Source organism: Drosophila arizonae, chromosome 4 (genome assembly GCF_054131065.1).
Source record: "Drosophila arizonae isolate 15081-1271.41 chromosome 4, UAZ_ARI_1.0, whole genome shotgun sequence".
Classification (NCBI taxonomy): Eukaryota; Metazoa; Arthropoda; class Insecta; order Diptera; family Drosophilidae; genus Drosophila; species Drosophila arizonae.
The window spans coordinates 1,461,991-1,475,372 of NC_142924.1; the positions used below are offsets into that span (position 1 = coordinate 1,461,991).

The 13,382-nt window shown below is 42.7% G+C and overlaps 1 protein-coding gene across 6 annotated transcripts in view; it reads left to right on the forward strand.

The window, feature by feature from the left end:
- The window catches only part of unc-13-4A (BAI1 associated protein 3), a 77,143-nt gene extending 65,965 nt beyond the window's left edge, over window positions 1-11,178 (forward strand). For all 6 annotated transcript variants that reach the window (XM_018007955.2, XM_089467086.1, XM_089467087.1 and 3 more), the window contains 6 exons: window positions 190-490; window positions 2,526-3,038; window positions 3,100-3,573; window positions 5,228-6,617; window positions 6,685-6,931; window positions 7,409-11,178. In XM_018007955.2, the coding sequence (XP_017863444.1) occupies window positions 190-490; window positions 2,526-3,038; window positions 3,100-3,573; window positions 5,228-6,617; window positions 6,685-6,931; window positions 7,409-7,500 (3,017 nt within the window). In that variant the 3' untranslated portion in view covers window positions 7,501-11,178. The remainder of the gene's footprint in view (window positions 1-189; window positions 491-2,525; window positions 3,039-3,099; window positions 3,574-5,227; window positions 6,618-6,684; window positions 6,932-7,408) is intronic.
- Window positions 11,179-13,382: the final 2,204 nt, after the last annotated feature.

A 13,382-nucleotide genomic window follows, 5' to 3' on the forward strand; every position in this document is an offset into this window, starting at 1 on the left:
CAGTGTCTGCTGCCAGCTGACAACCAGCTAGCTGCTGCTGCTCCTGCTGCTGCTCCTGCTGCTGCTGCTGCTGCCTGCAGGCGACTATCATTAATTGCCATTTAATGTCGCACGCTTTTCATTACTGTTATAACACTCTTTCTCACACACACACTCTCTCTCCCTCTCTCTCTCTCTCTTCCTGTGCAGGCTTCTCGGATCCATATTGCATGCTAGGCATACAGCCGGACGGCGGTCCGCCGGTGTCGCCGCTGCCGCTGCCGCCGACGCCGCGCGCCCTCTCGGCGGACATGAGCGGTGGCTTTGATAACAGTGCCACGGACTCTCCGCCGCATCGCAAGCACAGCTTCCGCTTGAGCTTCAAGCGGCGCGAGGCCGGTCGACGGGAGCAGCGCGACTCGCTGGGCGGCCCGGTCCCTGCCAAGCTCATCAAGGCGACCAGCATCAAGCCCCACACGCTCAGCCCCAAATGGAATGAGAAATTCAAATTGTAAGTGTGCATCAAATGATTATCCATCTTATCGATATAGACACATTTAAATACCATCACGTCTCCATTATCCGCTCGCTCAAAAAAAATATTCAATTACGGCTCGATGCGTTCGCTCAATTTAGTTTGAAATATATAGAGAATACTTTGGAATTTCGATTTGTAGGTGCCTGGAGACTGTTCATTTCAGTTCATTTACGGCTCGCCGCATGACAAATGTTGCGCATACGCCGCATTGCCCCCAATCCCGCACTCCACTCTCCACACACACACACACAAACACAAACATTTATCGTTCAGCTGCGATCTCTGACAAACAATGGAGCAAAACAACTTCCCATTGTGGGCCGTAATTTACGAGGCAAGGGAAAGGAAAAAGAAAAAAAAAACAAAATTTAATTGCGGCCATAAAATCGACAATACATTTAACAATAGCAATTGCAATCGCCATCAAATTTATGTTGCAATTGCAATCAATATAAGCTGCAGCACAGCTGTCCTCAAGGAGCAATTCCGTGTTTTAAAATGCCAATACAACATGGAAATTTATGCAAGTTGACAAGCTGTTGGATTGTTTAGCGTTTACTCAAAGTTGAGCTAGCAATAAGTTGACAAGGAGTTGCCATATGAAATACTTAGCTGGTAGTTAGGAGGCGTAGCATAAGTTGACAGTGGAAATAAAGTGAGGACAGACAGTAGAAAGAGAGAGAGAGAGTTGGAAAGAGTTGGACATTGCTTCATATACTCATTAAACATGCATGGAGATTGGAAAGCTCTATATGTATTATACGCATATTAAGTAAATACTTAACTTGTAGTTAATCAGCGTGTCATAATTTGACAATAGAAATATTAAAGTGAGGATAGACTGTTAAGAATCACATTAGAATGATATTTTATACTCATATACTCATTAAACGTGCATGGAGTATGGAAGACTCTATATGTATTATACGCATATTAAGTAAATACTTAACTTGTAGTTAATCAGTGTGTCAAAATTTGACAGTATAAATATTAAAGTGAGGATAGACTGTTAAGAATCACATTAGAATGATATTTTATACTCATATACTCATTAAACGTGCATGGAGTATGGAAGACTCTCTATTTCTTACAAGCATATTAACTAAATACATAACTTGTAGTTAATCGGTATTTAATAGTAGAAATATTAAAGTGAGGATAGACTGTTAGCAAGCACGTTAGAATGATAGAGCTTGACATTTATTCATATACTCATGAAAACTTGCATGGAGTATGGAGGACTCTTACACTCCTACACTTATACTTATACTTAACTTGTAGTTAATCAGTGTAGCATAAATTCACAGTAGAAATATTCAAGTAAACAGCGTGTGACCTTTGACCGGGCCATGAGGGAGTCAGAGCTGAGCTGCCAGCTGAAGTTAATTATGCCTTCTGTTTCTATAGAATCATTAAACATTTATGCATACAAACTGTAGCCGTAAAGGCTTAAAAGCGTAAAGCGTATTCAAAACGTGTTCCCATATCCGTAAATCTGCTCGTAAAGCGTCAAATGAGTTCTTTTGTTTCATATGTGTGGATAATACGAGTCGTAAATATGAAATTTGAGTATTTGCTATAAAAAAGAAACAAGCAAAAGTGTCACAAAGGGGAGTAACTGACTGATAGATACCTTGGACTCAGCCCACTGTTGACATTACCTTTAATCTACATATCTTGGGGGCAGCTGCAGGTAAATTCGGATCAGGAATACATATTATGAGCCCTGCTACACACACTGTGACATAATCCCTATCTAAACTCCCATTTCCCATGAGTCAATGGTATATACAAAAGTGGACACACTAGAGCAGCTGCTATTAAAGACATGCTTAAAGGGCTTCTTTCTATGTATACTATCGGAGCTCTTGGGGCGGCATTCAAAAAGTGTTGCCTACTTATCGGCGCTGCTGCTAATTAGACAAATTAATGGCGGTCGCATTAGTGGGTCGGCCACAGGCAAATAAATCAAATCAATACTGAAAGCAAATAAATTTTCGTTGCGCAGCGACATCGATGACATCAACACGGACACCTTCCACCTGGACATTTGGGACCACGACGACGAGAGCTGCGTCATGGACGCCGTGTCGCGCCTGAACGAGGTGCGCGGCGTGCGCGGCCTGGGGCGCTTCTTCAAGCAGGTCTGTCAGTCGGCGCGGCAGGGCTCCCAGGATGACTTCCTCGGCTCCGTGAACATACCCATAGCTGAGATACCCTCGACCGGGCTGGACGCCTGGTTCAAGCTGGAGGCGCGCAGTCACCGCAGCACAGTGCAGGGCCGCATTCGCCTCAAGCTGTGGCTGTCGACGCGCGAGGATCGGGGCCATGCGGCCGACGAGAGCAACGAGCAGCAGCTGCACAAGCTCGAGCAGCTGCAGCTGGTCTTCATGCAGCACGAGGTGACCACACACGAGCCCAGCTGGACCTGGAGCGGCGACCTGCCCGGGCCAGCGCTGACCATACTCCATCAGTTGGCGGTGCAGTCGGAGCTGACGGACCTGCAGTGCGCCATGGCCAGGTGAGTGGGCCAACCGAGTGCTCCACAGCGAATAGGCTGCCATTGCTCCTTGTCTTTCCAGATACGTGGCCGCCGCTCGACTGAATCGCTCAACGCCCATGGATCCGAAGTTTCTGCACCGCCTGCTGACCGATGTGGAGAAGCAGTGGAATCAGCCCAATCAGGAGCCGCTCACGCGCGACCTGGAGCAGTGGCTGGCGGAGGCAATGAATGGTTTCGTAGAGCGCTCATTGAATCAGATCAGACGGCATCGGGACATCTTTCCGGCGCTGAACCCGCCCTCGCTCATACGCCTGGAGTTTCTGCTGCGCTGTCTGGGTCTGCTCGGCTCGATGCGCGCCTTCCGCGCCGTCTGCCCCTTCAACAAGGGCGTGCGCGGCGAGGTGGTGAATGCGCTGCGCAAGGGCTCCATCATGTGGGGGCAGAATGTGCTGCGCGAGTCGCAGTGCCTGCCCAATCCATTATCGAATTTCGTAACGACATTAACCGCTGACATCCAGCTGGGCCAGACCTACTATCATGCGCTCTTCGACAAGTGAGTAAACGAGTCCCGATTACCCCACCTGCTGTGCTCCCATCACCTTTGTCCAGCATTCCATTGAATATGTGCGGCACGTGTCGCATATAAAGCTCGCTCCAAGGCCACCCACTCAGCCGCTCAGCCAGACCGCGCTCCCCCCGATGCCCGGACAAATAAAATTCACAAACAGTTTAACAAAAACAGCGCATTTAACCCAAAAAAGAAAATGGAAAACTCCCACTGCAATGGCAATGGCAACGGCAATCGAACCCATTTACGGTGGTTCAACTGCTCCAGTTCAAGTTTATAGTGCCCACTAATCAGTTGGTTAGTTTGTTTGTTGTTTCAACGGCTATAAACTTCATTAATTAGTAACGAAAGTTCGCTTTGACAGTTGGGTAACTGCACTTAAAATAATATGGTTTCCTCTATTCGATATTGATACAGTGTGCTACTTGGGCATGGAGTCAAATACGCTGGAGGGAGAATACTCGGCACTTGCAATAGAAGAATACTTTTAAGAGCTACATTTCATGCTTGGCTTGTGTAACGTTACACAACACTGCCTTTGCGTGAAGCCAGTCACATTTGTATTACTTATCGACTTAACGATTCTTATGCAATGCATTCAACTTTTGTGTGACTTCATTATGCTGTATTCGACATCCTTGACTTATCGATATGTTGTTATCGATTGTTACTTAGACTCGAAATGTGCATAGTAGACTTACTATAAATGCTTAGCCCAACTAATTTGAAGAAAACTATGTTGTAGCATTATCATAATCGATTTATCGATTTATCGATTTCTCTATTATTCTGTATATCTCTTTTAAACGCGTAACTTTTACGTTCCTTACGGTCTTCTGTCACTAAACAACACTGATTTTCCAGTTTTTGGCTGCTGCATTGAATTGATCATTATTGAGGCATCGATAACTGGACATATGTATGTTGAGTCCAGTAATTGTCAGCTCCGCAAGGCCAACGCCAACTCGGCGAACCGTATTTAAGAACGGGCATCGGCAATTTATACGCCTGCACTTATCTAATCAGTCGCATATTTGCTAGTTAGCGCGGCCATAAAAGGTTCCTAATGAGCACATCAAGTGGCTTACACACATAAGCCTCAAATTAATTGCGCTGTCATAAAAATGCGCTCACGTTCCCCAAGCGCCCGAAAGAGGCGCACAGACTGGCATCCTGATGGTCCATTTAAGCCAGGCTGAGGAACTGAGTGAGAGGGAGAGAGAGGGTTGAATTTTCACATTTGCTGTCCGAGCGAGCGAAAGTGTTGAGCGTTGAGTGGCATTAGCAAATTTAGTTGAGGCAATGCTACCAAGAAGCTAATTGTAGCCTTTAAAATGGGGTCGAATGGCAAACTTGAAGCTGATTTTCAGCTCTATCGATTTTCAGCTTAGCTGCGACTTGCCCGAGCAACTACAGTGAGTGCTGGCTTACGTGTACTTTAAGGCAGTCAATCGAGATGCCTCGATTATAAGTGTGTGTCTGTCCGTATAAATCTTGCCTTTTGCTGTGTCTCGGGAGAGGAGTAAGGCAAATCGTGATTCTCCTATTTCATTCCTTGAGGCATTCACTGTAGTTAGCTTAAACATCAATTCGCACATTTATCTCAGCTCGGCTATCTGGTATTCGGTTTTGTTCGCAGCACGAATGGCATTCAGTACTTCAGCATCATCTACAAGCAGTACGACGCGATGGTTGGCGAGGAGGTGTACACGCGGATGGCTGCTGGGCAGGTGCCTGGCATTCGCATGAATCTGTCGCAGTATGCGGTGCTGGAGGGCGACGCCGAGCCGGTGGACACAAAGCCATTCGAGCTGTTTCTAGCATTGCAGGAATTCTGTCAGCTGAAGCGCCACTTGTCCGCCCAGCCCCAGCCGCCCGAGAAGCCGCTGGCGTTGAGCAACAGCCATGAGTGGTTCATACCCACCTTCGAGCGCTGGATGATGGTTAGCAAGGCGAAGGCCCTGCAGCGCATTCGTGCTGCGATTCGCATGGATGCCATATGCGAGGGCGAGCGCATCGTGCGCTACAGTAGCTCCTCGGTGGACACGGCCAGCACGCTGCTGAACATTAAGGAGTTCTGGAAGGTCATCAACTGGCCCGACGAGGACACGGCCATCATGCTCGAGTCGCAGCTAATCGACGTCGTCTGCTCCGCGGCCATGCACTACTGCGATCTGATACACACGACGCTGGCGGACAGCGGCTACTACGAGCAGCAGGGTCCGTTCCGGTGCTCGGACGACATGTGCGTCACGGTCAACAATGTGGAGTATGTGCGTCGCACGCTCGCCGAGTTCCGGTCGGACGAACAGCCCCTGGAGGAGTCGGCCGACAATCTGCTGGAGTCGAGCCTGACCCACATGGAGAACCGCTGCGAGCGCATACTCTCGAAGCTCGCGCCGCTCATGCAGATGTCCCTGCAGAAGGCTGTGTTCCACCTGGCCTGGTCGCCGGACTCGCTGCCCGCCAATCAGGCCATCGTCCCACTGCTGGAGTACCTGGACTGTCACCTGGCCGCTCTGAACAGTGCACTGCTCACCAAGAACTTTAACCGCTCGCTGCGCTTCATCTGGAAGACAGTGCTGGGTGAGATGGCGCGCCAGATGGAGACGGGCGATGAGACGGACAAGCCCACGCACTTCCACAAGCGCCTGTACGAGGCGCTCCAGCTGCTGGTCGACTTCTTTCACGCCGAGGGCCAGGGCCTCCTGCTGGAGTGCCTGCACACGGAGGACTTCTGGCGCATCGAGCAGCGGCTGCAGTTCCACAAGACGGACACGGAACGCCTGATCGACATGTTCTACATGAATCGCCTGCGCGAGCAGCTCGTGGCAATCATGCCCGGCCCGTATGGCTCCCTGGCCGTGCGCGCCTACTTCAATCACGACTCGCTGTGCGTGGAGGTGCTGCACGCCCGGGACGTGGTGCCGCTCGATCCGAATGGCTTCAGCGATCCCTTCGTGGTCATCGAGCTGCTGCCGCGACGCGTCTTCCAGCACTGCATGGAGCAGCAGACCAATGTGCACAAGGTGGGTTAAGGCTGAGGGCTCACTTTGACCCCACTCTGACTCTTCTGATTGACTTTCCCTTCCCCAGCGCACTTTGAATCCCATTTTCGATGAATGCTTCGAATTTTCTGTTACACTGGAGCAGTGCCTGACCGAAGGCGCCATGATTTGCTTTACGGTCATGGATCACGATGTGCTCACCGCAAACGACTTTGGCGGCGAGGCTTTCCTGGCTCTTGGCAACATACCCGGTGTGGCGGACTACAGCACCAGCGTGGATAACTTCCATGGCCTGAAGCAAATCGAGCTGCCGCTAATGCAGCAAAAGGATAAATGTGAGTACCCAAAATGGCTTTTTCCTCGCTGCGGCAAAGCCAAGCGAGACTGAAAATTGTTATTGTGTGAATGTGAAGGGAGGGAAGTGAATGAGGGTAAACAGCTTTATTTGTATGAAAATATATTGTTAGTTATTTAAAGCGGGGTTTGAATGGTTCAATTCCATTATGTTCTGAGTGAAACAGAATCTGTATAGGGATCAGGGATTAGGGATTAGAGAAAGTATCTCCGAGTCGGTTACTCCCGTCAGGGTTACCCTTACTCATTTTCAGTCTGAAATTCAAGTAGATCGAATGATAAAAGCTCTATAAATAGTGAATGTTATGATTCCATTTCCCAACTTGAAGGCTTAAGGCCCAAGTGCAATATTTATGCAGCAGCTATCGCTGTTCGTGGAAACAGTTTGGATTCGCTTGGGTTTATGCAGCCCTCACGGCTTAATCCCTACGCTTTTTTCGTTTTCCCGTTACCTGCAGGCAATCCGATTTTGCAAATACTGGAGCTGCGCGTGAATGACAAACAGGCGCAGGATTTCGTGCGCAAACAGAAGGCACGTTTCATCAACTGATTCTAAGCTGGAGCCCAGGTGAGCATCGTTTGAAAAACGTAACTCAGAAAACGTAGAGAAACTGAAAGGGAAAATTGACGGCATGCAATCAAATTGCGTTGCATTAAAACATTATATTTAGGCAAACTCTATTCATTATCATTATACATTTTATTTTATTTTTTTTTTTTACCCTATATATATATGAGTAATGTATAAAGTAAAGAAAAACAAATATATTGTAACTATTCTGTATTTATGTATTGTGTAATGTAGTTGCTTGACACTTCCTCTGTTTGTAAATGTTAGAAAATTCACGAAATTCAAATGGTGCATAAGTAACAAGTAACGGGACGAGCGGGTGCTCAGACACCCGAAACTCGTGCCCAAATGTTCTAGACTTTACGTTGGCTACAAACATCACCCACATACCACATAATACCTATACAAACACACATATATACAAATATATATATATACATATATTAGGGACTATCTATGTAGGAGCGTAGTACTTGCTGAAATTGTCACAATTAGGCAAAACCTATTTGTAGAACTTAAGCAAACACTCAGAGACACACATCTAGACACCGAAAACAAACATTTCGAGGCACCCAGCTGCGTTTTGAAGACTTTTACAAAAAGACACGAATCATCAAGCGACAAGTTTCGGTTCGAATCGAAGCTAAAACTTGCAGAGTTCTTATAAAGGAAGAGAATATTTCAGAGACTAAAGCACAAATTCCTTAACCACAACATTATCATTGCCGATAGTTCAGGTATCTAATATATAATTGAGATTTTCGTACATCCCAATTTAAAATACTACTCTTCCGTTTAGGACTCTGCAAGTGAATGACTATTGAAATCTACACACAACTTTTTTTGAGTCAATTTTAGCTACAACTAACTATCGATATCTATCGATCAAAAACCTTTTCTATGAAACGCCAGTGAAGGAACCTTAAAAACAATCAAAATATGCGTAACTCCGAGCTTCTTTAAACAAATCCTACTACACACACACATACTTACTCTCTCACACACACAAAGCTATTTACAATTGACACAGAAAATCATACAACTTCATATGAATGTATACAATAAATATATCTATATATATATAAATATATCACGCCCAAAGGACAGTGTAACTAAGTCTTTAGAATATTTGTAAACTATTTTCTGAGCACGGATTTTGTATAAATTTATGGGACACACGCTTGCACACAGCACTGTGGGCACAGTGAGTGCCTGAAGTAGCCTTCAGCTGATTGCTTTTTATACACTTGACTTGAGGCTTCTTAAAATTACCAAGAAAAATCAAAAACAAAAACAAAAACCTTTAAAACTATTTTTGCTTTAGTTTTTGTTCATTTCGAAACCTTAGAGAAGTTTTCGCTTCTATTGTAAATTTTGTACTATATACAAGTGTCTATGTACATACACACACACTCAAACACCCACACACACACATACATATATCTTATATGTAAATGGATAATTCTTAACTGTAAACTTTTTATACCTTTCGCAAGGCCACAGAGAAACAGGTTTTAAAATTTGAAGCGCAACACAAAGAACTAAAATATTTAAAATAAAAAACAACATTTTATTAAAAGCACAAAAAATCAACAAAAATCCAAGTCAAATTATATAGAAAAACAAAAAACAAAACTAACAAATATTTTTAATATATACACTAAAAGACGACTAAAAACTTCATTAAAATTAATTACAAAAACTGAAAAGAAAAATGAATGAGTATTATATTATATACATACCATATGTACTATAAAAGTATTTATATATGTACATGAACCATATATGAATTATGCAAAATGCAAAACAAAATTAAAATAATTTAGTATTTAAGCTAATTATATTAAAATGCTAAATTCTTTTCATTTTCAATCACTTTCAAGTTTCATCAGGGTTGACGCACACACATCAATCAATAAAGGTAGCTAGTTGACAACCCTGGCTGACTATAGAGTTGCCGTATGCCACATCGAAGTGTAATTCGAAGCTGCCTAAGCCCAAGTTGGTTAGGTAGGAAAGATAGAAAGCTTGATATGTGATACCCTGAACCTTCAACTGTTTTCTGTACACGAACTCAGCTCTGTCTCAGCCTGTTTCAATTCCAGTCATTCCACTTATGAATTCTGTTCATTCTTTGTCTACTTCACTTTTGTGCCTTTTTGTTTTCGATTTTTGAGTTTTGCAACTCGTAGTTGTATTATTTGAACTGTTTCATTTCCAATTGTTTCAATAAGAGTTGTTTTATTTTCATTAGAAACTTTTGCTTTTGTATATACCTAATTTTGTATATACCTAATTGCTTCGTCGCATTTCCACTTTCAGTGTTGCACTGTGAGTTTTTCACTTTGAGTGTTTCACTTCGACTGTTCCACTTTGAGTGCATCAGTTTGACTGTTTCACTTTGCTAAACTTTGGGTATCCAATGTACCACTCCCAATGTTCCAGTTGCAGTATTGAACTTGCAACTGCTTCAGCTGCATTTCTCTCTCTCTCTCCCTCTCTCCCGCACTTTCATTTGTTACCCCAAAGCACTTGCACTCGTTTCTCTCTCAGTTCCCCGACCTTGAATTAGCTGCAAACAAAAACTGCTCTCTTCCATATCTAAGTAGCAAATAGCTAATAAATAAGTAAATCAATTTATGCATATAAACAATAAATAGGCAAACTATTTGCCACACTAAGAAAAGTAACCAGACAACTACTGTGTCGACGATATGTGTGTACCTCTATCTATGATAATTTCCTAAAGCGTAAAACAAGAAGCCGAAACACAGACAGAAGTTGAATAAATCAAATCAAATTATGCATATTACATAGTATAACGAGCACTAGAAAATAATGTATTGCAAAACCAAAGAAACAAAACGAAGTTACATATAAAACCAAATCAAATCAAGCATATTGAAACTAAAATAAAAAAATGCAAAAATTGGCCAAACCAAATTGAGACCAAAGGCATTTACAAACCAACAAACGAGCAAGGGGATAAAGAGATCAAAAACATGAAAAGGCCAAAAGGAATGATAACTATTGAACAAATATATATATAAAGTATATACAGTATATACCGAATTGTGAAGCTCTGGTAACAAATGCAACAAGAACCTACAATAAGCCCTCCTACAAGATTATACTACGATATACATACATATATACATATATAAAACTTATACAAAAGCAAAACATATGAATGCTATATACAAGCAAACGTAACAAGTACTATTTTTCTTGATTTATCTACACACACACACACACCAACACACATACACATACATTTATAAATTGTTACTGAATGTTGTTTAAATATTTTTTTGGTTTTTATATACATATATATTTTACTTAAATAAGCCAAGACAAACGCAAACGTTTACCGCCGAAACAAAACAGTAAAAACTACCTAGCTAAACTCTAGAGCAAAGTTATATATATAAATGATATATCATTTTTAAATGTGTGCTTTAAGTGTGTTATGAGAACTACTAACAGAGCCACGTGCCGGTTCCTAAAACTCCAATTTAAATATGTAAAACTACACAAAGAGAAATCAAATTTTAAGAATTACATCAGAAATAGCAAAAATTCCATAAATCCTAAACTAACAATAAGTGTGTGTGCAAAAACTGTTTTAAATCACAACAACAACAACAACAACAAAAACAAAAGCATAATCAAAGCAAAAACCAAAATTTAACTAAAATTCATATTTAATATATGTGAAAAACAAAATGAAGAGAAAACTTATCAAATTCAATCAATAAATGTCAATGAATATTTAAAATAACAGCATTATTTATTTACAACGGAATATTGTTAGATTTATTCGTTAACTTTAATTGACTTTTATTCAATTTCGGGTAAGTATTTGGCAACAGTTGGTAAGATTCATAAACAATCTTTGTGGTTAACAACAGATGCATACCTGCATACATTATAATAGTATAGTATATATACTATACATGCATTTATTTCTGCTTATTGCTTAAGCTTGTGTCCTTTTACCCTTTTTAGCAATGGCTTGAGGTTATTTTTTGTACTAGGGCTGGTTTCGTAAGTTGTGGCTGCTTTAGTTCACGCTGCTAACAGGTCTTTGTTAACTTTTCCATTCACGTCGAAAACACTTGTTTCCAGCTTGCTTCCTTAACTGTCCTTGGCTCATTTTATGTTTCAAGTACCTAATCCGTGGTCAGCTGGCAGAGTTTTTATAGCCCATTCGCCGTTTAATCAGAGACTTAGGTTTACCTTCAGAGCTATCGTCGGTGCTGCAGAGATTTGACTTGGGACGGCTTCAGTGCACGATTCAATCTTAGTTGCATCCTTACTATGTGAATTGACGTTAGTTCTGCTCACGATTTCATATGTTTTAATTCAACCAGTTCTTTCTTATATTCCTTCTCTTTCAATTCAATCAGTTCTTACTCATATTCCTTCTGTTTCAATGTTTATTTTCTTTCAGAAAGAATATTTCAATTTAATCAGTTCCTTCTCTTCTAATTCAAGCCATTCTTACTCATGTTCCCTCTCTTTCAATTCAATCAGTTCTTCCTATATTCCTTCTCTTTCAATTCACTCATTTCTTACTCATATTCTTTCTGTTTCAATGCTTATTTTCTTTTATCTCCCTTTATAAAATTCCACATTTATCAGCAAAAAAATATGCAAATGCATCTCAAAGAAAATTTCATTTTTAAGCTGCTTTGCGGTCTTCAAGAGGTTGTTCTTTAAAAATCTGGCTGCACGGCAAAGCTATTAGCCTGATACGGCGTAATAGTCTAATCCACTTGCTGTTCTCATATCATCAATGGGTTTAAACCGTTAGGTAGATATGGTGTGCGTGTGCGTGTGTGTGTGTGTGTGCGTGCGTGGGTTCATGAAAATAAATTGTCGTCGCTGGCAAAGGTTGCGGCAAGTGTTTATGGAATTGATTTCAGTGTAATATGCGTGTGGTTGGAGTGGATGGCTGCAAAGCTTTTATCTAAATTAAATCCAGGCCACGACACATGCCAAGTCCATGTCGAGGTCGATACACTCACTCCCTCCACTCTCCACTCTCCCTTGCTCCCTCGCTTTCTCTCGGTTCCTCTTTGTGTTTCTCGCTCGTTGACGCCTACGCTTGACGTGCAAATGATTTGCCATTTGGCGCGTCATCAAAGCTAAAAACTTAATGTGCAGTCCCGTCTTAAGGCTGCAAGTACATACACCCACACACACACACACACACACACAGTGTGTGCTGCACATTGTTCAAGAAAAATCTGTGCAGTTTTATGCAACTTTTATGACAGCAGGAGCAGCAACAGCAACAGCAGGAGCAGCAACAGCTGCAACAGCAGCAGCAACAGCGACAAAGTTTTTACGACTGCCAACAATGCGAAAATGTGAATAAAAAGTAAACGCACACCAACACTCACGCACACACACTCACTCACACACCCAACACATAAACAAAGAAAAGTTCACTATATTCTGACCTGACAAAATACAAGTACAAGTGCTTGCCACTTGGGGGCATGCCACACACAAATGTCTTGGGCCCTGCGCCCTGCGAAGTTGCGACTGGAGCTCCTTAACAATTATGAAGCTGTCGCCGTGACAGTGGCAATAGCCTACGCACACACACACACACACACATGTGACAGCCCACGGCAAATTGTGGCATTGACAAGTTCGAGCCACAACGCGAGGCGCGACAACTTTTTGCCTAAGCCACAAATTTCAATTTCAATTTCAATTTAAGCTACAGCAATGCACATACATATATTTTTTGGGCTGCATTTAAATTCAGTGTGAAGGTGTGAAGAGGAGTGAGAGAGAGAGAGAGGGGGGGAGTGGGAGCGAGGCATGCTGAAAGCAATGAAGCAGAA